The sequence below is a fragment of the Hemiscyllium ocellatum genome, chromosome 10 (genome assembly GCF_020745735.1).
Source record: "Hemiscyllium ocellatum isolate sHemOce1 chromosome 10, sHemOce1.pat.X.cur, whole genome shotgun sequence".
Classification (NCBI taxonomy): domain Eukaryota; kingdom Metazoa; phylum Chordata; class Chondrichthyes; order Orectolobiformes; family Hemiscylliidae; genus Hemiscyllium; species Hemiscyllium ocellatum.
Window position 1 is genome coordinate 96769628 of NC_083410.1, and position 27327 is coordinate 96796954.

Sequence of the window (27327 nt, forward strand, 5' to 3'; positions counted from 1 at the left end):
ATCTTTGAATGCTAAGGAATTGAGGAAGGTAGAGTTGAGGTAGATTAACTACAAGCTTGTTTAATGACAGATCCCATTTGGAACACTAGGTTCTTTACCATTAATTCTCAATCTGGACCATGGCTTTAGTGCATGCCGTCTGTTACTACACACCTCACATAACACTCAGCACTCCACAGCTTAAGTAATAATGGACTCTTGAGCAAGTGAACAGAAAGACATGACCAGGATTGAAGACAATCTAGCTGATCAAGAGCTATATTTTTTCAGTACACAAGTAAAATAATGTCAAAATTTTCATCAGTAGATAAATCACAATCATCAGATGAAGTTGTCCACCTTCCTGGTTGAACTTTTCAATGCAGTCACTGTATAAATATCCTTTTTAAAGGAATAATGGTAGTTCATCTGCTGTCTTTAACTCAAGCAGCCAAGCTCATTTAAGAACAACTAGATTCAAAGGCTTTCTTTTGTATTAGGACATCAAACATTCAAGAAACACACACGACAGCAGTCAAAGATGAGACAACATGGGCTTGCAGAATTCTGGATATTGAGAAGGAAGTTGAGAATGAACAGAATTGCTTCCTCCTGTGATTCAAATCTTTACTGTTCCGCAAACCCATGAAGATTGTTGTAAACGGAGAGCCCCGCGACGGTAATGGGTTTGGCATGTGGGTCATTCAAAGACAGTCCATCGCCAGTTGTCAATTCAACATCGTTGAGGGTTTCAGGATCAAGAGGTGCCACAGAATTGACCAAATGAAGTTCTCCAAGCTGAGAACAAAACACCCCTGCCATTCCCACCCTCAGAAACGGGGCTTCCTCTTTCTGCCAGTATACTTTGTGTCAATTCGAACAGTCCTAGGGAGGGAAAGGAAGAATAAAGTGATTACAATCTGCACAGCAGTTAAGTTGATCTTTAGAATGTGTCTGGATCTAGAAAGCCGATCACAATGTCTTTGCAATGCACTTCTGAATGGAATCTTGCATAGTGAGGTGGGTAGATAACCAAGCATTGCTCATTTGTAAAGTTAAAAGATACAGGAGAATAGATTTGGAACAGAGCACCCACATAATAATGGACCAGTTAGTTTTCCTCAACTCAAATAAATCAGCCGAAGGTCCCCTTTAAGACGATAACTGCACTAAGGAAAGGGGTATTCCATTCCATCTGACTGAATCCATTGGACAGTGGCAACCAAGATCAGGAGACCCTATTGGAAAAGGGAATGCAAATATTTTTGTTTACTGGGAAAATTGTTTTGTCTGCCTTCACCCATATTCCAGAGGAACAGACAATGGCATCAATATGGGATGGTGGGGTGTGGCCTGCTTGTAGGAATGAGAATGATGTCCACTGCCAGAGGTAGGAGTATCCAGCGTCTAAGTTCATGCAGCAGCCTGTGCTGCAAGCATGTTCACGGTTTCGATCGAACGATTCGAGGTGTTAAACACCTTGTAAACAGGACGAGAGGAGAGAGGGAAACCTTCATCACATGGAGGTTTCTTGTTACACAGTAAGCACTGCATTACTGTACCTGCCCTGACGCCTCCGACGCTCCTTCTTCTCCAGAATCCACTCTCTGCTTCTTTTTACAGGCTTTCCCTTCAGGTTTTCAAACCTCAACCTGCAGGCAAGAAATGGCAGCTTGCTCAGATAACTGAACCAACACTATCCAGCCGAGTGCTCAGGGATTTGCTTGTTAAAAGCTTAATTAATGGTTTGTTGTACTTTTTCCAGCACTACCCTTTTTGACTATCTCCCTGGACCAGGGTTCTTTGACCCTGGCAAAGAGCTTTTGCTTCCCTGACAGAGCTAATAAAACCAACAGCTGGAGTGGGCCATTCGGCCCTTTGAGCCTGTTCACCCTTCAATATGATCATGGCTCGTCATTTCATTCTGGCTTCCAGTTTTATTTCTTATCTTTTGTTTCTTTCTCCTGTCTCCCTGCTCAGGTTCCCATTGGTCCTGTCATCCCAGTTAAAGTTAAAAATCACAACACTAGGTTATAGTCGGAAGCACTGGCTTTCGGAGCGACACTCCTTCATCAGGTAGTTGTAGAGCAGGACCGTAAGACAGAATTTATAGCAAAAGATTAGTGTCATGCAATGTGTCTTATGGCCCTGCTCTACAACTACCTGTAGTGCTCTGAAAGCTAGTGCCTCCAAATAAACTTGTTGGACTATAAACTTGTTAAGCTGAGACTGATCTTCAGCAAGCATGTGAAATGGGTGACAGTGAATCAACAGCCCCCTTTACACAGTGCCCAAATGTTTCCATTTAATCAGAATTTAGGTGTGTTATCAAACATACTGCAAGTGGAAGAGGTGTTATCGACAAACCTGACCCCATCCCAACACCATATCAGGGATTCCAGTGTGGCCAGAAGGAAACAGCAGATGCAGATTTCCCCTCCTAACTGGGAGAACTCGGGACCACTGCCAAAGCCACTGACCCGCTCTGCGATCAAAATTTCTTTCAAGATTCAGAGCATGCAGGTGCAGGTGTCTCGCATTTGCTGTTGGTAGGATACTCGTTCAAATCGCTGCAGAACACATCCCTGATGTGTCCATTTGCCAGGAAATTCTAACTGAACCATTAAAAGGAACTTCACATTTATTTTACACTGACATTATCAATGGCACAAATTGTAAGAGGCAGGAAAATGTGGCAACCAGCAGCTCAGGATTGACACACCAGTTCGATTCCTCAGTTACTATAGGTCACTCAGTGACAGACAGGAGGAGACTGCAACCCTCTCTGCTTTACACTGACGGACCTGGACAATCAGGCAACAATCACTAAATCTCCTTAAGACTGGAGCATCGTACACAATCATCTGCAGTTTCCAAAATGTACATTTTACATCCTTTGAGGCACAATGTATGATTAAACAAGGCCACAGTGCACATAGTCAGACTGTTTCTGGATGCCAAGTAAAGATTTTCAGCTCATTTCGTACTCTCTAACACAGGCCCATGATGCCATTCATGAGGTAGGTTTGCTCAGCACAAGTAAGTAACAGAAGCTGGGACCTCTCAAATCTATGTCACACAGGACATGCAACATGCCACAGAGCTGCTGTATGAACTCCGCCTACCTGAAACACGTGCCAGCCGTGGCTGTAGTCTGTTTTTGAAAATGATTAATTTTCTTCTTACGTCGTCAAATTGCAACAGCAAATAATTGGGGAAGAACAAACTAAATCAGACTGGTACGTGCAGACCCGTGCAATTTCAGAACATAGCAATCGGGAAATCACGTAACAGTCACTGTGGCTGCCTGTTAGGTGTTAGTGCATAGTGAGGTCTGGCAGGGATGGTACAGAGTCAGGGTTAATTGGGTGAGGACAGGGTGTATACATATAGGGAGCATGTAATCAACATGGGATGAAGTTTTGATATGTGAACTGGAAATTCAATGATTGGAAAACATGTGTGACTGGACTCTCTCACCTGCATTTTAACCTCTGATGTTTATCGTTAGAGGCAGCATTTTTAAAAAATTGATAAGTGACTTCTGCATTTCCAATCAACTGAACAACGTGACCCCACATCCAACAAATATTTATAAAAACTGCATCGATATGGAATTCTGCAAATGTAACATTTTACTCAAATTAAGAGGTGAGCTCTTCTATAAACATGACAAAAAACTTTCCTCACCTTCCGTTTCAAATAAACTGGGCAGCCCTCCCCCCTTAAGGTGGGGCCAATGCTTCTTCACTTTAAATTGGACTGAGAACTGGGGCGAAAGAGAATCTGATCAACACGAGGTTGCCAGTTCCACACCGTCAACCCCACCTCGCTGTTAGTGAATAAGTTTCACCTATATTATGGTTGGATTTATTCATATTATTCACTTTAGCTTTGGACCTCCCCTCCCCCCCCGCTATAAACCCCTTACCTGGCATTAGTGAACTGAACCTGGCTTGTCGTCGTCTCTCCTTGCTCTGCTCCGAGCCCCTGGACAGGTAGGGGAAAGAGCACAAAACATAACATGGTGACCACTGAAATTCAAATTCAATCCCATGCTCAGATCTCAAGGCAAATGATACACTGATAGAACATGTAACATTACAGCGCAGTACTGGCCCTTCGGCCCTTGATGTTGTGCCACCCTGTGAAACCAATCTGAAGCCTATCTAATCCATACTATTCCATTATCATCCATTTATTTATCCAATGACCATGCAAACGTCCTTAAAATTGGCGAGTCTACTAATGTTGCAGGCAGGGTATTCCATGCCCTTACTACTCTGAGTAAAGAAACTACCTCTGACATCTGTCCTATATCTATCACTCCTCAATTTAAAGCTACATCCCCTCGTGTCAGCCATCACCATCCAAGGAAAAAGGCTCTCGCTGTCCAGCCGATCTAACCCTCTGATCATATTTTATGTCTCTATTAAGTCACCTTCTAACAAAAACCACCTCAAGTCCCTCAGCCTTGCCTCATAACCCTTGGACCTACACAAACCAAAATGCTGGGGGAGTGGGAAGGTACACAAGGGCATGAGCAAGTCAAAAAGACAGCACATTATGATGGGGTAGGTCAAAACCACAACTCGGGCAGCAAACGTGTTAATGCCTTTACTTGCTCCAATTATTTAAATTCTGGAGTTAAAATGGAAATAAATGGCTACAAGATGCAGTAATGAGATGTTTTACAGATGACAGAACCTCAGCATTAACAAGGCATTGCAAGTTCCACATTCAGCCTTTCCATTGTGATCTTGCCCGGCCTCTTAAAACAGAACAGAACTTACCAGGAATGGCACTCAGGATTTTAAAACAGGCCTCCCTCAACTATAAACAGGACCACAGACAGCTGAAGATAACTCAAAGCCACAAACCTGTAAACAGAGCATCCAGTGAACTGTGCCAAGTCGTTTGCAGCGCTAAGTTTAGAGCGATTTTCAGAGAACAGGAATACCCTGCAGGACCCAACAGCACCTGAACAGATGGCTTCTTGTGAAGTGTGACAATGTCTATAAACAAAACATGATTCACCACCTTTCTTTTTCAGAAATGCTGACTGATCCATGTATTAACATCAGTTTGCATTCTTTCCCATTTCAAACAATTGTCAAAAAGGTGAAATATTTTGATCCTGTAAACTCCATTAGGGGTATTAGTGCTATTACTCTGCCATTATTTAGATTATTTGTTTTGGATCAAATAACCCATAGCCTGCTTATCTGTTAATTAATGGTTTTCTCCTGCTTAATTTTCAATAAAATCACACACTGAGTATTGCAAGAGTCCTCCTGACTATCTGACAATGTTACAATCTCTAATCCAGCCACTTAGAACATTCTATTTTAAATAGCAAAACAAAAAGGTAAACCGTCAAGATTCCTCCGTCAGCTCTTTGTAGAACTGCCGGGGTATTAAGCACGTCATGCATAGGTCACTTGGCCATATAAGGTGCAGTAATAAGGGTGACTACCAAACATTTCAACGTTCCCCTCAATCTGTCTTTGTGGATGAAGCTGGCTGCTCTAATTTGGAATTTGAAACTGCTGTAGTTATGTCAGACAAAGCCTATTACAATTGCCCAAACACATGGATCTTAAATGGGACAAAGCTGGCCAGGTTGGTTGAAACACAGGCTGTCGTTAGCACCAAAGAGTAACCCTAGCTTGTTCTGCAAGGGGTTCCATCAACCCCAACTCTAGCAACTTTACCCCAACATGATTCCTATAGTGAGGTTGTGGTAACTGTGCAAGTACATGCATCTTCAATATACAGCTGTTGGCAAGACTTGGGATAAAGAGAGGTGAAATGTTAAGCACAAGTAGATGAATACAGAGGTTGAAATGGATTCAGAAACATGGTACAGACAGGGGTGAAAAGCTGTCAGAACCATTTGTTATCCCATTGAATTAACATCTTGGGAATTTATAAAGGAAGGGCATTTTGAAAACTGGGGAGAGTTAACTGCCATCGAACTGGACAGCACGTCATCTAAAAGGGGCTTTCTGAAAGAAATCTCTCAGAAAAATCTATCAAAGTTACCTTTTCCAGTAAAAGGAAAGATGACCAGGGAGGGGACAGCAGAATCAGAAAGACAGAAGGAAGACAGCATAAAAGACTATGGTCTTTGAGAGGTTAAGTTGATTTAATGTTTAATAATTGTATTATTGGAGCAGCATTTGACAGAGTTGGGGTCAGATAGTGATTAGTTAAGAAAAGGGTGCTCAGTTTTGTTACTAGTTTTTGTTTCGTGTTCACTGTTAAGAGTTAGAAAATAAATTGTTATTTCTTCTTTGAACGGTGGTAATCAGAGGTTCACTTTCACTTTTTGCAGGTTGCGAGGCGAGGTGAGCTTTTCTGGGGTGTTAGTTTTAATTAGTAGAGGGATTTGACCTCTGTCTTAACAAATTACAAATAGCCCTGTCCAGTAGAGCATACAGAATTTAAGGACTGACTGAACAGATGGTATGCTAGTTAATGATAGCCTGGTTACTTTTCATGGAACTGTGATTATCACACCTACTGCCAACTCCGAACACATAACTTGGATGATTCACAGAGCCAGCAGATGCCAAACAGAAGTTAGTTTTGACTAAATAGGAGACTTGGACTGTGACATTTTTTTTGCCTCCGCAGTGGGAAGATTTTGCATCAGCTGGGACGTGCCAGTAAGGCACTCGCTGTTAGAAGTCTTCGAGCACCAGCAACACGGATCAAGAAACACAATTTGGCAACTCTGCAAGCACGAGATTTAGCAGCTGCTCGGGAAACATTTGGATGCATCAGGTCTAATCTGAAGTTGTCTCTCAAAAGCAAAGTGTATTGAGGCCATTGCAGTTACAAACTGAAAGCTCTCAAATTCAATTTTCACTTGATATTGAGAGATCTTTTGGGGTACAGCTGCAACAACAATGGGGTTCATTTTGCCCAAGGTGAGAGAGAGGATGCAGTGGCTTCTACAAGAGGCACCTAGTTACCAGTTATGGGGCCTCTCATGGTAGAAAAGCTAGTTGGAAACTATGTAGAGTACACTCTGGAAACTAGTTGCTATGGTACCATAACTTGATTGCAAATCTGTGGCTTCAGGAGAGGTAGCTTTATTACTCCCTTTTGAGACGACGTTGGATTTGAATCCAGTTTGAGGGTAGGTTTGAGCTGTGGAACGTCAGCCACTGGGACAGGCTGCCTGTCATTATATAACTGTGGAACCTCAGTCCCCTGTTCAGACATTTAAAACCAACTCTCAGGATCGAATGGATGGCCTTGCAACAAAAAAACACCCAGTGTTTTTTTTAAAAGCTCTAAGACAACAGTAAACAGAAATGAAATTCAAGAGCAGGATTTTTAAGGGTGCATCTGCAGAGACTCAGAGCCATATCAAGTTTAGATCAATGCCCTTGTTAATCTGAAAAAAATCTCAAGTTTTTAGATCAGGGTGGTGCTGGTTTTTAGATCAGGAATGATGAAGGGTTTTTGCCCGAAACGTCAATTTTCCTGCTCCTCGGATGCTGCCTGACCTGCTGTGCTTTTCCAGCACCACTCTGATCTAAACTCTGGTTTCCAGCATCTGCAGTCCTCACTTTTTGCCTAAAAATCTCAAGCTGCTGATACAAACAGATCTGGCTACGCTGATTCAGGTTAACCATCTCGTGAAGTTACAAACGAAGGACAGACCTTCCTAAACCTCCAGTGCACAAACCAGCAAGAATACTTGCAAATAGGAGTGAATCTTTGATACCCTAAGGGCTGGACGGCCAGGAATCAGAGTGATAGGTCACAGGCTGAATGTTTTGGTCAGAGAACAAATTCCTACAGTGTGGACGCAAGCCATTCAGACACTCGAGTCCACACCAACTCTCTGAAGAGCATCCCATCTAGCAGTGCTAACCACTGAGTCAATGGTCAGGTATAGGCCAGAGCTTTTGATTCAAAGTATGCCCACATCCCCTGTTTATACAAAAGAACCATCACAATAATCTTTAAATAGCAAACTTTGTTGCCAGTGTGGATATTTTTAAAAAATTAAATGCCAAGCCTTTGAGGCACAATTTCATGTCCCGTTAATTGTACAGGCAGACCTGGGAGGAGCTGAAACAACGTAGGAACAAAACTCCATCTCGGCGGAGAATAAAAACATAGCTCATTATCGTGCCAGCACATTACAACACAAAGAAGGACGAGCCTTCACCAATACCCTAATAAAAATATAATAGAGGAGTTACCATTGGCAGCTTTCCAGAGACTCCAGCAAATAAACACAAGAAGAATCTAAGAAAGAAAAAAAAAGTTAATGAGAAGGCATGAGCACAATCTACAGAAAGGGTTTGAATCGCTTGCAGAATGTTAGTACATTCTCAGAACGTCACAAAATGTATACTGGCCAATTAGTTACTTCTTGAAGTGGAGTCACTGTTTATAAATAACAAAGAAACCTACCGTGAGCACCTTGTTTTGTCAATCCACCTTTCTGTTATACCCATATTATTGCTACCCTTATAGCAAGTATTACCCATATTTCTTCTCAACCAGTGAGTTCTCTCTGGAAGGAGGATGCACGAGCAACCAATGAAGGGAGCGCAAGTGTCTGATGTCTGACATCCCATGTTGCAATAGTCTATGACCCATTTAGAACACCAGCTACATGCCTAATCCTCACATGAGGCAAAGATCAGGAAATTCATTGACCAATTTACTCATTGACCAATCATCCGAGTAAAATGTGTACATAGTGATGGTTCCTAAATCTACAACATGCCACAAACTCAAAGACTGAACAGAGAATCCACAAAGAATCCGCTGGTTCAGATGGGCAGGGTAAGGTGAGGGAAAGAAGCAGAAATAAGTCTCAGAACACTCAAGAATTTGCACCAATCAGAAGACAGCTGGACATATCAAGATTGTCAAAGCAGATGACCATCAGTAAGCTTTTAGTACTTTTACATGGAGTGGTATGCAGGATAAAGAAATAACTCAGCTGTCCAAATAAATGCTGCTTTTATACCAAGGTGAACAGTTGGGCTGTTCCATCCATCGCTTGTACTGTACCAATGCCAGTTGCAACTAGTTCCGACAGCATTTCCAGCTGCCATTTTTCCAGGCGTAAGTGGCAGCTAATCTTGCACAACAGGATCCCACAGACAGCACTGAGACAATAACGAAATCATCTGTTTTCAGATGCTGCTCAAGGGACAGGGGGAAAGCTGTCCCACTCCTTGAATACTGACACAGGATACTTGACTACATCCAACAGCAGATGAAATTATGATTTACCATTATGGTAGGAAAAAGAGACCCCCAACACTGCAGCACTCCCTCAGCATTTCCCTGGAATGTTACCCTAGAACGGTGTGCCATAACCACTAGTGAGGATAGCAGCTAAAGTCCTCAGGGTTGAAGCACCAATCCAGTCCAACTGAGTGCTAATGGCTACAAGGTCCCTTTAAATCTTGTAGTCCTTTCTAATAGTGAGGTGGCCTAACTGCCTGTCTTTGTAGGCCTCAATTATGTCCCGAGTGGGGTGCTGGAAAAGCACAGATCAGGCTGCATCCGAGGAATAAGGAGGTCAACGTTTCGGGCGTAAGCCCTGGTCTCCAGCATCTGCTGTCCGCACTTGCTCCTCAATTATGTCCTAGAAACCTAACAGAAAGGCAAGTTTTTTTTTACTTAAATATCCTGTGGATCAAAGATATCCCCGGCCACGTGGTCCCTGAACTGGTCTCCCCTCTACAGGTCTACAGTATCTGCAAACTTCAAAACACCCAAAACGGGTGATGAGGAGAACAAAGTTAGGAAGCACTGGCTTGGATGTCGTGTTCATATCCCTCCGACACGCTATCGCCTGACTCCAAAAAGTGCGCTATTCATCACGGAGCTAGGACCCGATATTTAGAGACGAATTGCTTCACAGCTCAGGAATGAAACCACTTAAAGCAATGCCTCTTTCCTGAGTACTTACTCAAAATGAGTCTACTTACTTTTTTGCCTTGCTGCTGTTGGGGTAATCCACGACCATCCCACCAGTGAAACCAGCCTTCATGGCCTGTGCTGTGATCAACTCCAGCTGAAGACAAGAAAAAATTATACTCATTTTAGAATGCTCTACCTCCCTTCCCTTTAGTTTTTATTCCCCTTTACTTCAAGCATGAGTTTTTGCCTGAGACAGAGTTTGTGGATACACAGTGGGCTCTTGCCCTTGGCACTGTGGTAATGCACTCACCTGACTCAGGTGGTTGTATTTTAAAACCAGACTCTGGGACCACAGCACATAACCCAGACCATACCACAAGGCAGCACCTAGATTGCACTGTTACAGAAGCTTCTCTTTGGCAGAGATATTAAACCAATGAACTGTGTCTGTCTGTTCTGTTGTTTCAGATTTTCTGCTGAATTTGTATTATTTGATGAGAGTGGTTATGTATTGAACAGAATTCCAGGTAATTCAGTGACAGCACTGCACTTGAGGTAACAAGATACCACAATTTCCCACCCACAAGCAGCGACTCAACTGCAGGGGCATCAGCTGAGTCAGAGTTTGCTCTTGTTCCACATCTGCACCTGCATATTTATAGTTGGGGATTACTGCATGGTGGTTCGAAATGGGAACCTTGGCTAGTTTCCCTGCTACCTATTGCATTAATTGAATGAGCTATTGGAAGCTCTCTCAGTAACTTATTATACAATTTGAATTAAAAAGTGGCACAGATTCCACACAATCAATACCATTGTACCTATCGGATCTGTAACAACTGCTGTTTGTGTTCACTGAGTGTCTACAGAGGCTGTGTGGGGCCAAATAAAATATGAAATAACAGGAAATAGGAAGAGAAGACCATTCAGCCCTACCAGGCTCCTTTGTAATCTATACTTTGCAATATATTACCATTTAAATAATACACTGCCTTTGTTCTTCACATTTACCCATGCTACACTGCATTTGGCATGTGTTTGCTCACACATTACTGAGGCTACCGTGCGACTTCCTGACAGCAACAATAACAGAGTGACGGTGATTTGCCTGAAGTGCGCAGTATTCTGAAAACTTTTAACACTGAGCCACTAGACTCTGCCAATGGTTTAACAGATACAGACATCTGATGCACCACTGACATCCCTTCTGGGCCAGGTCAAGCTGGGATGCTAACAAGCAGCCCTGACACCTTGCATCACAGGGTGCGAAAGCAGAAACTTCAACTGGACAGGCTAGAATTTTACAATGCACACTCATATTGCTTGTGCCAGTTTCCTGATCAACACTACTCCCTTGCTCTTTCCCAAGAGCCTTACAAATAATTGTTTGTAAAGAAAATAGCTGAAAATGTGTTGCTGGTTAAAGCGCAGCAGGTCAGGCAGCATCCAAGGAACAGGAAATTCGACGTTTCGGGCAAAAGCCCTTCATCAGCCCGAAACGTCGAATTTCCTGTTCCTTGGATGCTGCCTGACCTGCTGCGCTTTAACCAGCAACACATTTTCAGCTCTGATCTCCAGCATCTGCAGACCTCACTTTTTACTTGTAAAGAAAATACCCAAGTCACTTCTAAAAGTTACAACTAAATGTGCTCCCACAAGCTTTTCAGACAGTGCGTTCCAAACCATCACAACTGAGTGTAAAAAGAACTCTAATTGTTCTTCTGGCTTTATGTCAATTATTTTCAAACTGCGCCCTCTGAGTACAATCTCTCCTGTCAATGGCAACAGTTTTTCCTTACAATATTGAAACTATTTGTAATGTTGAACTCTTCACAACTCTGTGCACCACCCGGTACTCAAGCTGGGCAGTGCACTTCAATGGAGGTCAGGTGACTGGGTAATTGCACATAGAATCATTCAGCACAGAAACAGACCCTTCAGTCCAACACGTCCATGCTGACCATAATTCCAAACTAAAATAGCTCCACCTGCCTGCACATGGTCCACTAATGGAGGGGTGATGACCTCGTGGTATCATCACTGGACTGTTAATCCAGAGACCCAAATAATATTCTGGGGACCCAGGTTCAAATCCCACCATGGCAAATGGTGGAATTTGAATTCAATAAATATCTGGAATTATGAATCTAATGACTACTATAAATCCATTACTAATTGTTAGTTGTGGTTCACTAATTTCCTTCCTTTAGAGAAGGAAACTGCCATCCTTACCTGGTCTGGCCTACAGGTGACTCCAGACCCACAGCAAATGTGACTGACTCCCAACTGCTCTCTGGGCAATTAAGGATGGGCAATAAACGCTATCTAGCCAGCGAAGCCCTCATTTTTTATAGAATAAAGAAAAAATCCCTTCAAACATTTCTTATTCATGTACTCACCTAAACATTTTTCAAACATTGTAACTGTACCCACAGCCACCTCTTCCTCTAGAAGTTTACTTCACACATGAACCATGAAAATAAAGGCCAAAATATCTTTTTTTAAATCTCTCTCCTCTCACCTTGCAATTTTGTCTTGAAACCCCCCACTTTAAGGGAAAGGCACTTGCCATCCACCTTATCTAGGCCCCTCATGATTTTATAAACCTTTAAGGTCACTGCTCAACCTCCTACACTGCAGTGGGAAAGTCCCAACCTCTCCTTCTAACTCAAACCCTAAATACCTGCCAACATCCTTCTACACTTTTTTTTCTGAACACTCTCCAGCTTAATGATATCCTTCCTTTCACAGGATGACCATATCTGAACACACTACTTCAGAAGATGCCTCACCGACATCCTGTACAACATGACATCCTCTAACCATGCTCTCCTCAGAGCAACTTAGAACTGGCTTAGGCTTGGGTAAAGAATGGCCACTTGCATAAAGTGCCAGAGTACTGTAATGCCTATGGAGCACAACCTAGTAGGGAGGGTATTGGGTACCAACCCAGGCACTTGCCGTAATGATGACCAAGCCCTGAGGAGCTCACAAAGTCTATCAAATGATCATTTTAATGCTAGCCACAAGCATTGTGGGGACAAAATTTTAGGGAGTGTGCTGCATTTAATGCACAACAGAACTCTTTTTACTTGACCTTCAACAAACCAGAAGGATGAATAGATCATGAGACTGACATACAAGCCCCCACGCATCCATAACACGTTGGGTATTAAATTTCACTTCTTCAAAATTGTGGTAACATACTTGCTCGGAGTTTTCGGGATAGAGCTGGAACACAGCTCGTGCGCCTCGTACCTGTAAAACAGACAGTTTAGTGTATAAAATAGCCGCTTTGGTGAAAACTAAACAAAATTCCAATACCATGCCATCACAGTAAATAACAGCTGCTCTAGTAGTGCACATAGCAAACATAGTCCAAGACAATCTCAACGCAAACTCTCACTCACATGTAACTACAGCATTATAGTTTAGCAGGCTGCAGTTGCTGACTCAGTTCAGATGCATTTGAGTATAATGGGCAACTAGGGTGTTGGATGTTATATTGAGTAGATTGGGGTGGGGCAAAGAGAGACGCAATTAAAGTCTGGGTGTACATTCGGATTTTTCTCTGGCTTTCCTGCAAAGTTGCCGTGGAATCCATAGGTTCAGTGCAGAAATGCAACAGGCAACCTGCACACAAAACCACCCACACCGCTATCCCCCTCACAACAACAGGCATTGAAGCTCCCAATCTCACACCTTACCAGACTGGCATACAGGGAGCTGAAGAACTTGTACAGTCGCTTTGGGGGGCTGTGACTCTTCTTATCGGCGTTACAAAGCCACTGCAGGGCAGAAATACTAAGGAGAGAAGGAAAAGACCACAGCATTAAACTCTACATTTGCTGTCCTTCTGATATGCCAACCTGCCAGATATCTAAGACCAAGTACTTTGCTTCAAATGAAACGTGGTTCAGACAACACTCTCATTTAGTGATTTTCTTTTGCAAGAATTTCAGCATTCCAGTATTTGAGGTGGGGTGATGAGATAGATTAAAGGAAGGTCTTAAAAAAAATTATGAGGATTGACTTCAGAAACACTGCCTCAGGAGACAGTCAACAGCTTTGTTCAAACAGGCAGTCTGGTTGATCACCAAAACCAGGGAGCGATTATAAAACTCATGCCCGGTTTAAATAGCTGAGATTGTTTAGCATGGAACGTGTTTGGGGCGGGGTGGGGTGAACACTTCAAACATTTATTTGGCACAAACTGCACAAATTAAAGGCACAAGAAAAAGTTAAAGTTAAGTTTAGACATAACTTTGAGCAGGGAGTGGTAAACATGTTGAATGAACTTGCCGGGGAGGGGTGGGGGGGCACGCAAAATCTGATGCTGCTTTTCTGGTCAATCTCTACCAATGTCCCAACATGTTTTCCAAGTCACTCAGATGATACATAATCTTGTACATCGCTCCATTTTCAGTAATGCATTCTGATGGGCAGCACAGTGGCTTGGTTATTAGCACTATTGCCTCACAGCACCAAGGACCCAGGTTCGATTCCACCCTTGGGCAGAGTTTGCACATTCTCCCCATGTCTGCATTGGTTTCCTCCCACAATCCAAAAGTGTGCAAATTAGATGAATTGGGCAGGGATGTGTAAGTTAGCTGCATTAGTCAGGGGTAAATACAAAGCAATAGGATAGGAGAATGGGTCTGGGTGGGTTACTGCTCAGATGATTGGTGTGGACTTGTTGGGCCTGTTTCTACACTGTAGGGATTCTATGATTCAAACAGAAGTGGGGAAAGGAAGTGTATACCACATCGAACACTACAGCACAGTACAGGCCCTTCAACCCTCAATGTTACCCTGACCTATGAAACCAATCTGATTTTCCCATTAACAACCACACCTCAGGTACTTGTCCTTAAGGTCTGGAATTCCTCCACGTACCTGTCTGCAACTCACCTCTCATTTAATTTAATAAAACTAATCACTTCAATCAAGTTTTTGAGTATCTGCTTTAATATCTCTTTCTAGGGATGGAGTTCAGTAACAACTTTAATCTAATAACACTTCTGTGGAGCTCCGTGGGACACAATTATAATTTTAAACATCAATCTCAGGACCAGCATATGGACGGTTTACAATCTCTTTCCTGCATTCAGGGGCAATGACAACAGAAAACATAGCAAAATTACTGTTGCTGCAGGTATTACCGCCAGTTCCGAGACAGTTTCTCTTTTACCTGATGCAACCATCAAACATGCCAGGCCGGAATGGAATGCCAGCACCCACATCACCCAGAATGAGATCACCTTCCACCTCTCTCTCCAATGCAACATCTGTCAAGAAAAAAAAAACGAAAAAAAAAGACTCAGCGATACCACCTACAAACAGCACAGAAACCTATCAAATTTGTGCACATGTATTTCTCCACAATTCACTCAGTCTAACCTGCTCCCCAGTCTTTCACACTCCAGCAACTGGAATTGCCTAAGTCTGCTCACTCTTCAATCATATCCAATCGGAATCCACTTGCTTGCTCAATTCAGACGGCATGAAGCGTTTTTCCAATTTCTTTTAAAGATAATAGTTCCCCAATCTATGTTGATTGATCTATCACATTTTTATCACTTGCTATTTATGATACTTCATAATAATCCCCGCGGATTTTAAACCAGGTCAAACTGGGCAACTAGGGATTGGTAATAACTGGCGACAACCACATCTCTGAATGATAAAAGAATTCTGATTAAGCAATAGCTTAAGGATCCAGCTGGCGAAACAAAAGTTTTGGAGAGGACCGGAAGCCCCATTTAATTTCTCTTCTTCTTTCTCAGTACACCAGCTGTACTCTCTTAGCTGCTCAGGCTATAGAATTATGATTCGGGACCAGGTTGAAAAGCTACTGTCATGTTTTAAGATTCCTTCATCCCTGAGAAAGATGAATTAAATCAAACTCCAGGTGCTGGAATTTGATTTGGTCACATTGTACAAAGCTCTTTGGCTTTATAAGGCCAGGTTGTTGAATCTGATCACAACAGGAGCGTGTAGTACTGCCCTGTCACCTACCAAGCATGGCTGGACTGATGTCCACACCAACCCAGTGATGTCCTTCTTCAGAGAGGTAATCCCCACTCAGTCCTGACCCACACCTGAAATACGCAGAGAAACAAAGTTTGGTCAATATCATCAAGAAATAACAAACTCTAATACATATTTACATGGTATTGTACTGAACCATGTGCCAATTGTCTACGTTTCCAAGAACAATCAGATTTATAACATTTGTATGAACTGATCAATCATAAAATTGTGGCAAGAATAGAGACTTGCAATATTGCACTAAAACCCAATTCAATTCCATTCACTTCCAATGACCAGTTTTAACAAATGGACGGTTCTGGAAGGTATTGGGTCAAGATTTATTTTTTTGATTAACAAGTTGAGGGGCTTGTAGTTGAGGGACTTCACCAGTCGTGTTATAGAATAGAAAACCTTACAAGTTTTGAGAAGGTTTGTAGCTCAGGTTGACTTTTTAGATGTAGGTTTGCTCGCTGAGCTGAAAGGTTCATTTCCAATCGTTTCGTTACCCTACTTAGTAACATCTTCAGTGGACCTCATGCGAAGTAAAGCTGAAAATTCCTGTTTTCTATTCATTTGTTTAGGTTTGGGACAGCAGCTAATGAACTTGAAAGACCCTATACAGACAATGAGCAAAACTAACGTCATTTACAAAATACCATGCAAGGACTGTAACAAACACTACATTGGACAAACAGGCAGAAAACTAGCCACCAGAATACATGAACACCAACTAGTCACAAAAAGACATAACCCTCTCTCACTAGTATCCTCACATACGGATGACGAAGGACACCACTTTGACTGGGATAATACAGCCATCCTAGGACAAACCAAAGACACACACGAGAATTCCTAGAAGCATGGCATTCCAACCGGAACTCTATCAACAAACACATCGAGTTAGACCCCATCTACCATCCCCTGAGAAAAGGGGCAGGAAGTGACTTCACCACAGGACATAGCATCACCACAGGAAATGACATCGCCAACCCAAAGAAACCCAAACATATAAATAGAAAGCAGGAATTTTCAGCATTGCTTCACATGAGGTCCACTAAAGATGTTGAAAATATGTTGCTGGAAAAGCGCAGCAGGTCAGGCAGCATCCAAGGTGCAGGAGAATCGACGTTTTCGATCATGAGCCCTTTTTCAGGACGGGCTCATGCCCAAAACGTCGACTCTCCAGCTCCTTGGATGCTGCCTGACCTGCTGCGCTTTTCCAGCAACACATTTTCAGCTGATCTGCAGCATCTGCAGTCCTCATTTTCTCAACTAAAGATGTTACCTAGTAAGGTAACGAAACATCTGGAAATAAACCTTTCAGCTCAGCGAGCAAACCTACATCCAGAAAACTTTGTGTTTCAGGAAACAGGTCTTGGCAAACACACAGACTCAGGTAAGGAGCTTCCAAACAAAGGGTAAAGCTACAGCCATGGCAGCCACAACAGGGTGCTCCAACCTCAATTCAAGACATACTCTTCTGTACTTTTTTTGTCCAGTTTCCCTGTCATGGTTACCTTGAGGCTGCTGACCCATGCTGAATGCCAGCTAGTTCTACAACGTTGTCTGATCCCTATTAAGAAATACTTTGAGACCATACAAAGACTCATTGCATAGGATCCTGACAGCTAAGGACTGCCAATACCATCACCTTAGCCTGAATGAAGTGCAGCTATTCAAGATGAAAGGCATCAGTTCCATGGGATCTCCCAATTCCATTGAAATATTTTAAATTCCACCAAACCTCCTTCACCACCAACCCCCACCACCACCAAATGAAACATACCAAAACTTAAATGTGATAACATCCATGTCCTTCTGCCTACACACAAGATCTCTTATTGTGGCTTGATGGATAAGACAAAAAGGTGGCAAAATACAAAATGTGACAAGCAAGTGATACAGGGCAAGTGTCTCACATCATGAGTCCTATGAAAATCAACGCCAGTAAGAGGCCAGAGAGCATATTCAGAGTCCATCCCAGAGGAACAAGAGAACAAAAAGATAGATAACAACAGCTTCACCTCCGGGATGGTTTTTCTCTGAAAGTCCCCTGCAAGACTGTAAAAACTTAAGAGGACCCTACCCAACATCTAACAGGAAGCATGGCTGATCTTCAGGTAAATGGAGTAGCTCAACAGCCCTTTCGGACATCTGGGTCTGGATTTCAATCATACGTGAGCTGTGAAGGGAAGAGTCACATGTTATTCAGGTAACCGCCTCGCTCCAATCTGTTGATAACTTTTTTACCCCCATCTGTCCTTGAACTGTGAATGACACCCACAAAGCAGCTTTTACTATCTGTATCGAATTATCAAGAGAATTGAGAGGCTGCAATTACGTGAAGTCTGAGTTGTGCCTTCTTCCTCTCAAGTACGTTAGTGAAGATTAGATTAGATTCCCTACAATGTGGAAACAGGCCCTTCGGCCTAACCAGTCCACACCGACCCTCTGAAGAATAACCCAACCAAACCCATTTCCCTCTGACTAATGCACTTAACACTATGGGCAATTTAGCATGGCTAATCCACCTAACCTGCACATCTTTGGACTGTCGGAGGAAACTGGAGCACCCAGAGGAAACCTACGCAGACACAGGGAGAACGTGCAAACTCCACACAGATAGTCTGTGGAGGCTGGAATCGAACTTGGGACCTGGTGCTGAGAGACAGCAGTGGTAACCACTGAGCCATCGTGCCACCCTACCACTTGGGTTTTTGCAATAATCCTGAGAGCGCTCATTCGCCGGTCTGAGTGCTACCAGACAAGGCATCAGCTCAAATTAATACACACAGAAGCTGCTGGAAACACTCAGCAAGTCAGGCAGACTCTGTGCAGAGAGAAACTGAATTAGAGCATCAGGTCGAGATGGCCTTTCCATCATTTCCAATGAAACACCATCTCCATTTGAAACAGAGTTTTTCTCTCTCCACAGATTCTGTCTGACCAGTGAGCAATTTTATTTTTATTTCCAAATCCTGTGTGGGGGCTAAGTAGTCAGTAAAATATCACATTCACTAGCTACCAAAAGCAAGACAGTTCAATTTCACACATAACTCTCAACCCGAAATAAGGTAGCAAAGCTCCCCACCCCTCCCCAACAACCTCCTTCCTGAAAATAGCAACTTTGATAGGTACCAGGTCCCAATTAAAAATTAAATACCACAGATGCAGGAAATATGAAGTAAAAACAGAAAATGCTGGAGGAACAGAGCAGGTCTGGTAGCATCTATACAGACAGAATTAGAGTTAAACGTTTCAAATCCAATCAGTCTGAAGTAGGTTAGAAAACAGTGGGTCAGAGAACTGCAGGTCTTTATATGCTGTTGACGGAGGGATAGGAGTTACTGAGCAAAACAGTTGTGAGGGAATCCAGAGCAGTATGAAAAGGAAGCGATGTTAGCAAAGGCTCTCTCTGCTGACAGCAAAGTCAACAAGTTATAAATGGGGAAGGTTGGGACAGATGCAAGAAAAATGGATGACAGGGTTCTGGAAGTTGTAGAATGCAACATTTACAGACTGGAGGATTCAAATGTCTAAGTGGAAAATGAGGTGTTATTCTTCCAGGTTGTGTGGAGCTTCAGTGAAACACTAGCAGGCCCAGGACTGAAATGTCAGTATTGAAACAAGATGGTTTATTGAAAAAAAGGCAAGCAACTAGATGGTTCGGGTCATTGTTCCAGATTGGATGTTCTCGTACCCTTCCATTTCGGCTCAAGGAGAGCATTCAGGTGCCTAGCCTCGGAAAGCAGGGATGCTAGAGTTAAACAGAATTGGCAGCATAACATTCATCCCATATCCATGTTTCCCTGCAGGAACCCTGGATATTCAATCCCCATGTCTCAGAGCAAGGAACATACAGACCTCAGAATCAATCTGCTGCAATCAGCTGTCTTAATTCATAGTTGCACACAAGGGATAAAACAGATGAATTTACTTGAACTGAGTAACATGTTCATTTAACCACATCCCTGCAAAACATATCCAAAATTTGCTGATAAAGCGTAATTGCTTTCTGGAGTACATTGTTTGGCTCTGTGCTCATAAAGGAGGACACAAACAACAGACACAAACAACTCGTTGGGAGACCTGAGCTTGAGTGAGGGACAGGAACTGAAAGAAGTCAGCATTCGAAATGGTGTTGGAGAAATTGACAAGATTGAAAGCTGATAAATACCCAGAGCGCTTAAGGAAGCAGACTCTGGAACAGTTCCTACAGATTGTAAGATAGTTCGTGTAACCCCTCCATTTAAAAAGGGAGACAGAGAGAAAACAGTGAATTATAAACCAGTCAGCCTGACGTCAATAGGAGGAAAATGCTCGAGGCCATCATGAAAGACTTAATAGCAGAGCACTTATAAAACAGTGGTAGAATTGGACAGAGTCAGCATGAATTTACGAAAGGGAAAAGGGCTTAACAAATCTACTGGAATTTGAGGATGTCACCAGCAGAGTTAATGATGGGGAGCCACTGGATATGGTTTATTCCGACATTTAGAAGGCTTTTGAAAAGTAAGTGATTAGCATTTCAAACTAAAATGGATGGGATTGTGGGTAGTGCAGTGAGCTGAATAGAAAACAGTAGGAATAAACTGTCTTTTTCAGAAAGGCAGAATCTTCAGTCCTGCAGGGATCAGTGCTAGGATGCCAGGTATTCATCATGTATAAACGATTTATATGCACAAAGTAAATGTAACAGTTGCACGTTTGCAGATGGCACAAAGCTGGGTGACAATGAGTTCTGAGGAGGATGCAGTGATGCTTCAGTGCGATTTGGACAAGCTGAGAGTGTAGACAAAAGCACAGGAGATACAGTATAATGTTTATAAATGTGAGAATATCCACTTTGGTAGCAAATAACAAGGCGGCAGGTTATCATCTGAATGGCTATAAATTGAGGGGGGGAGGGGGGAATGGGCAACAAGATCCGAATGTCCTTGCACATCAGCTGCTGAAAGTAGACGTGCAGTTGGAACAGGCGATAAAGGCAGTAACAGTGGCCTTCATAGCAAGAGGATTCGAGTACAGAGGAGCAGGGATGTCTTGCTGCAATTAACAGGGCATTGGTGAGGCTTTGGTCTCCAATTGAGGAAGAATGCTCTTGCTATAGAAGGAGTGCAGGGAAGATTTACCAGACTGAGTCCTGGGATAGTGGGTCTAATGTACAAGGTCCAGGCTGAATGAGTTTGGATTATGTTTAGAGTTCTGAAGAATGGGGACAGCGGTACTCTCATTAAAACTTTTAAAATTCCAATAGGATTCAACAGAGTAAATGCAGAAAGAATGTTCCGGATGACCGGGGGACCAGAACCAAGCATTCCAGTCTAAGTATGGTAAACCATTCAGACAGAAATGAGAAGATGTTTCTTCACCCAGACTGTGGTAAAACTTTGGAATTCACTACACAGAAAGCAGTCAAGTAAAACGGCTTCGTTTTGTGGCTTCGAGGAGGAAGTACTTGGGGCTAAAGGGATTAATGAATGGAGGGAAAATCATGAACAAACTATTTTGTGTTGGATAATTAGCGTGATCATATTGAAAGGTGGAGCAAACTCAAATGGTCCACTTTTCCTATTTTTGATGTTTCTCAGTAAATCACGTTGGAATAATTTTACAGCAAGAGCACACAAGTCACACAGCCTCATCTAACAGAACAGGAGAATATAAACATCAGGGACCAAGTTGAGAAGACTTACTTTTGTGTGTATTTTCTTGCTTCATCTTCACCGTAAAACTGAAAATAAAACATTTCATTAATGTCATACAATTTAAATCTCACTATAAATCATACAATATCTAAAATTCATTTGAGAAATCTTTCACAGATCTTCATAAAAAGCAAACACAATGCACAATGTTGCTGTCACAGGGCTCCCAGGAGAGAAACAAAACTGCACAAATAGTTCATCAGTACTGCACATGCTGCACGCAATGTTATTCTGCCCAGAGCTCAAGGTATGTTAATGAAAACAAAACATTCTTTGCATAACAAAATGGTAACAGCATCGATAGTCATCTCCGTGAACTTTCGGGGGGGGGGGGGGGGGGAGAAAGGAGCAGAGACTAGAGTGTTGGGGGGTAAGGAGAGACTGGGTGTGGGGTGGGGGAAGGGGCAGTGAGGGGACCCTATGGCAGGGGAGGGACAGTGAAGGGACCCTGTAGGGGAGAGGGGGGGGGGAAGGGCCAGTGAGGAGACCCTGTGGGGAAGGGGGGGACAGAAGGGGGGGGTGGGGAAGGGGGGGACAGAAGGGGGGGGGGAGGGGGAGAGAAGTGGAGGGGACCCTGTTTTTTTGGGGGGGGGGGGGGAAGAGAAGAGAAGCAGTGAGGGGACCCTTGGGGGAGGGGGGGGGAGGAGAGTGAGGGGACCCTGTGGGTGTGGGGGTGGGAGGGCAGTGAGGGGAGGACCTGTGGGGGGGGCAGTGAAGGGACTCTGTGGGTGGCGGGGGGGGAAGAAGGGGAGTGAGGAGACTGGGGCGGGGGGGGAAGGAGGGGAAGGAGTGAAGGGGCAGTGAGGGGACCCTCTTTGGGGGGGGTGTCCCTCTTGGGAGGGAGGGGAGGGGGAGGGGCAGTGAGGGGACCCTGTGGCAGGAGGAGGGGCAGTGAGGAGACCCTGTGGCGGGGCAGAGGGGGGAGGGGCAGTGAGGGGACCCTATGGGGGAAGAGAAGGGACAGTGAACATAGATAAATACAGCGCAGTACACGCCCTTTGGCCCTCGATGTTGCGCCGATCCAAACCCACCTAACCTACACTAGCCCACTATCCTCCATATGCCTATCCAATGCCCATTTAAATGCCCATAAAGAGGGAGAGTCCACCACTGCTACTGGCAGGGCATTCCATGAACTCACGACTCGCTGAGTAAAGAATCTACCCCTAACATCTGTCCTATACCTACCACCCCTTAATTTAAAGCTATGCCCCCTCGTAATAGCTGACTCCATACGTGGAAAAAGGTTCTCATGGTCAACCCTATCTTAACCCCTAATCATTTTGTACACCTCTATCAAGTCACCCCTAAACCTTCTTTTCTCCAATGAAAACAGCCCCAAGTGCCTCAGCCTTTCCTCATATGATCTTCCTACCATACCAGGCAACATCCTGGTAAACCTCCTCTGCACCCGTTCCCGTGCCTCCACATCCTTCCTATAGTATGGCGACCAAAACTGCACACAATACTCCAGATGCGGTCGCACCAGAGTCTTATACACCTGCAACATGACCTCAGGATTCTGGAACTCAATTCCTCTACCAATAAAAGCCAGTACGCCATATGCCTTTTTCACAGCACTATTTATTTGGGTGGCATCTTTCAGAGATCTGTGTACATGAACACCAAGATCCCTCTGCTCATCCACACTACCAAGTATCCGACCATTAGCCCAGTACCCCATCTTCTTGTTACTCTTACCAAAGTGAATCACTTCACACTTAGCTACATTGAACTCCATTTGCCACCTTTCTGCCCAGCTCTGCAGCTTATCTATATCCCGTTGTAATCTGCCACATCCTTCCTCATTGTCAACAACTCCACCGACTTTCGTATCATCCGCAAACTTGCTCACCCAACCTTCTAGCCCCTCCTCCAGGTCATTTATAAAAATGACAAACAGCAATGGTCCCAAAACAGATCCTTGCGGAACACTGCTGGTAACTGTGCTCCAAGATGAACCTTTACCATCAACTACTACCCTCTGTCTTCTTCCAGCCAGCCAATTCCTAATCCAAACCTCCAACTCACCCTCAATGCCATATCTCCGTATTTTATCTCCGTATTTTTTGCAGTAGCCTACCATGGGGAACCTTATCAAACGCCTTACTAAAATCCAAATACACCACATCTACCGCTTTACTCTCGTCCATCTCCTTAGTTACCTTCTCAAAGAATTCAATAAGGTTTGTGAGGCATGACCTGCCCTTCACAAAACCATGCTGACTATCCTTGATCACACTATTCCTATCCAGATGTTCATAAATCCTATCCCTTATAATTCTCTCTAAGACTTTGCCCACAACAGAAGTGAGACTCACTGGTCTATAGTTACTAGGGTTATCCCTACTCCCCTTCTTGAACAAGGGAACCACATTTGCTATCTTCCAGTCTTCTGGCACTATTCCTGTAGACAACGAGGACATAAAAATCAAGGCCAATGGCTCTGCAATCTCCTCCCTTGCATCCCAGAGAATCCTAAGATAAATGCCATCAGGCCCAGGGGACTTATCTATTTTCACCCTTTCCAGAATTTCCAACACCTCTTCCCTACATACCTCAAAGCCATCCATTCTAATTAATTGTGACTCAATATTCACATCGGCAACAATGTTTTGTTCCTGAGTGAATACTGACGAAAAGTATTCATTCAGTGTCTCCCCAATTTCTTCAGCCTCCACACACAACGTCCCACTACTATCCTTGACTGGACCTATTCCTACCCTAGTCATTCTTTTATTCCTGACATACCTATAGAAAGCCTTTAGGTTTTCCCTAATCCTACCAACCAAGGACTTTTCATGTCCCCTCCTTGCTGCTCTTAGCTCTCTCTTTAGATCCTTCCTGGCTACCTTATAACTCTCAATCGCCCCAATTGAACCTTCACACCTCATCCTCACATAGGCCGCCCTCTTCCCTTTAACAAGGGATTCCAATTCCTTATTAAACCACTGCTCCCTCACATGACCCTTTCCTCCCTGCCTGACAGGTACTGAAGGGACAGTGAGGGGACCCTGTGAGAGGGGAGGGGAGGGGGAAAGAGAAGTGGAGGGGACCCTGTTTTTGGGGGGGGGGGGGGGGTGGAGAAGAGGAGCAGTGAGAGGACCCTGGTGGGGCATTGAGGGGAGCCTGTTTGGGATGCGGGGAAAGAGGGTCAGTGAGGGGACCCTGTTTTGAGGGAGGGGGAAGGAGGGGCAATGAGGGGACCCTCTTGGGGGGGGAGGGGAAGAGGAGGAGGGGGAGAGAGTGAGGGGCTGAAAATGTGTTGCTGGTTAAAGCACAGCAGGTTAGGCAGCATCCAAGGAACAGGAAATTCGACGTTTCGGGGGAGAGGCAATGGAGCTTCTGTGCAGAGGAGATGACCTGGGGGGTGCAGTGAGAGAGAGACTCACTGAAATCCTTGTAGTGGGAGGAAGAGAGCTTCTTCAAGGAAGGCATCCTTGCAAGAGGATTCGCAGTAGGTTAAAATCTTCGAGTAAAAAGTGAGGTCTGCAGATGCTGGAGATCACAGCTGAAAATGTGTTGCTGGTTAAAGCACAGCAGGTTAGGCAGCATCCAAGGAACAGGAAATTCGACGTTTCGGGCCAGACCCCTTCATCAGGAATGAGGAGAGGGTGGCAGGCAGGCTAAGATAAAAGGTAGGGAGGAGGGACTTGGGGGAGCACCCCCCAGGTCATCTCCTCTGCACAGAAGCTCCATCGTCCCTCCTCCCCAAATTTTATCTTAGCCTGCCTGGCACCCTCTCCTCATTCCTGATGAAGGGCTCTGGCCCGAAACGTTGAATTTCCTGTTCCCTGGATGCTGCCTGACCTGCTGTGCTTTAACCAGCAACACATTTTCAGCTCTGATCTCCAGCATCTGCAGACCTCACTTTTTACTCGGAGAGAGTGAGGGGACCCGGTGGGGGTGGGGGTGGGGGTGGGGGTGGGGGTGGGGGTGGGGGTGGGGGTGGGGGTGGGTGGGGGAGGAGGGCAGTGAGGGGACCCGGTGGAGGAGGGCAGTGAGGGGACCCGGTGGGGGTGGGGGTGGGGGTGGGGGTGGGGGAGGAGGGCAGTGAGGGGACCCTGTGGGGGTGGGAGGGCAGTGAGGGGACCCTGTGGGGGTGGGGGTGGGGGTGGGGGTGGGGGTGGGGGGGCAGTGAGGGGACCCTGTGGGGGTGGGGTGGGGGTGGGGGTGGGGGTGGGGGTGGGAGAGGAGGGCAGTGAGGAGCACCCGGTGGGGGTGGGGGGGCAGTGAGGGGACCCTGTGGGGGTGGGGTGGGGTGGGGTGGGGTGGGGGTGGGGGTGGGAGAGGAGGGCAGTGAGGAGCACCCGGTGGGGGTGGGGGGACAGTGAGGGGATCCTGTGGGGGTGGGGGGGCAGTGAGGGGACCCTGTGGGGGTGGGGGGACAGTGAGGGGACCGTGGGGGTGGGGGGGGGGCAGTGAGGGGACCCTGTGGGGGTGGGGGGGACAGTGAGGGGACCCTGTGGGGGTGGGGGGACAGTGAGGGGACCGTGGGGGTGGGGGGGGCAGTGAGGGGACCCTGTGGGGGTGGGGGGGACAGTGAGGGGACCCTGTGGGTGTGGGGGGGGCAGTGAGGGGATCCTGTGGGGGTGGGGGGGCAGTGAGGGGACCCTGTGGGGGTGGGGGGGCAGTGAGGGGATCCTGTGGGGGTGGGGGGGCAGTGAGGGGATCCTGTGGGGGTGGGGGGGCAGTGAGGGGATCCTGTGGGGGTGGGGGGGCAGGGAGGGGACCCTGTGGGGGTGGGGGGGCAGTGAGGGGATCCTGTGGGGGTGGGGGGGGCAGGGAGGGGACCCTGTGGGGGTGGGGGGGCAGGGAGGGGACCCTGTGGGGATGGGGGGGCAGTGAGGGGATCCTGTGGGGGTGGGGGGGCAGGGAGGGGACCCTGTGGGGATGGGGGGGCAGTGAGGGGATCCTGCGGGGAGGGGAATGCAGCAGGAGGCCGGGGAGGGGCGCGGTAAGGAAGGCCGAGCGGATGCTCTACGTTAGCGATGCCTGAAAATCGGAGCTGGGGCCTATTGCCCCCAGTCCCTGCCCTCGGTCGCCCCGCTCCTTTACCACTTCAGGCGGAGCCAGGTGCTCAGGCCTCCCCGTGCGAGTCGCCATCTTCAAATAACGTCATCAATACGCGACACCGGAGCATAATCACGGCGCGCCGATGTGATCGCCCCGTCGCCATCTTGGTAAAGGAATGATGTGGAGGAGCCCCTGTGTTGGATTGGTGTGGACAAATCACACAACGCCAGATTATAGTTTCACAAGTTTATTTGAAAGTAGAAGCTTTTGGAGTGCTGATCCTTCGTCAGGTAGCTAGCTGACGAAGGAGTAGCAGTCCGAAAGCTTCTTGTGTTCGTGAATTTTAATTTGGTGAAATAAATGAGACTTGGGACACATGGTACTGGCACTGTGGAAATAACTCATCTGTTGCAAAATGTTGGAATAATTAAATAAATTTAGCTGTGGCCAATAGTGTACTGCAAGGATTGGTGCTGGGTCAACTGCTTTTTGTCATTCATATAAATGATGTAAATATGAACAACAGGAGGTATGATTAGTAAGTTTGCAGATGACACCAAATTTGGAGGTGTAGTGCGCAGTGAAGAAGATTACCTTAAAGTACGATGGGATATTGATCAGATGGGCCAATGTGCTGAGGAATGGCGGATGAAGTTTAAATTAAATAAATGTGAGTTGCTGC

General features: G+C 45.3%; 1 protein-coding gene across 1 annotated transcript; it reads right to left on the reverse strand.

Moving 5' to 3' along the window:
- Window positions 1–207: 207 nt before the first annotated feature.
- Window positions 208–26759, reverse strand: bud23 (BUD23 rRNA methyltransferase and ribosome maturation factor). Its single transcript, XM_060831779.1, has 12 exons — window positions 26688–26759; window positions 21618–21655; window positions 18008–18103; window positions 15907–15989; window positions 15080–15176; window positions 13596–13692; window positions 13096–13146; window positions 9957–10042; window positions 8205–8250; window positions 3911–3969; window positions 1542–1631; window positions 208–864 (listed from the first exon to the last, which is right to left on the reverse strand). The coding sequence occupies exons 1-12, from the start codon at window positions 26733–26735 to the stop codon at window positions 810–812; spliced, it is 846 nt and encodes a 281-aa protein (XP_060687762.1). The 5' UTR covers window positions 26736–26759; the 3' UTR covers window positions 208–809.
- Between the last annotated feature and the right edge of the window lie 568 nt (window positions 26760–27327).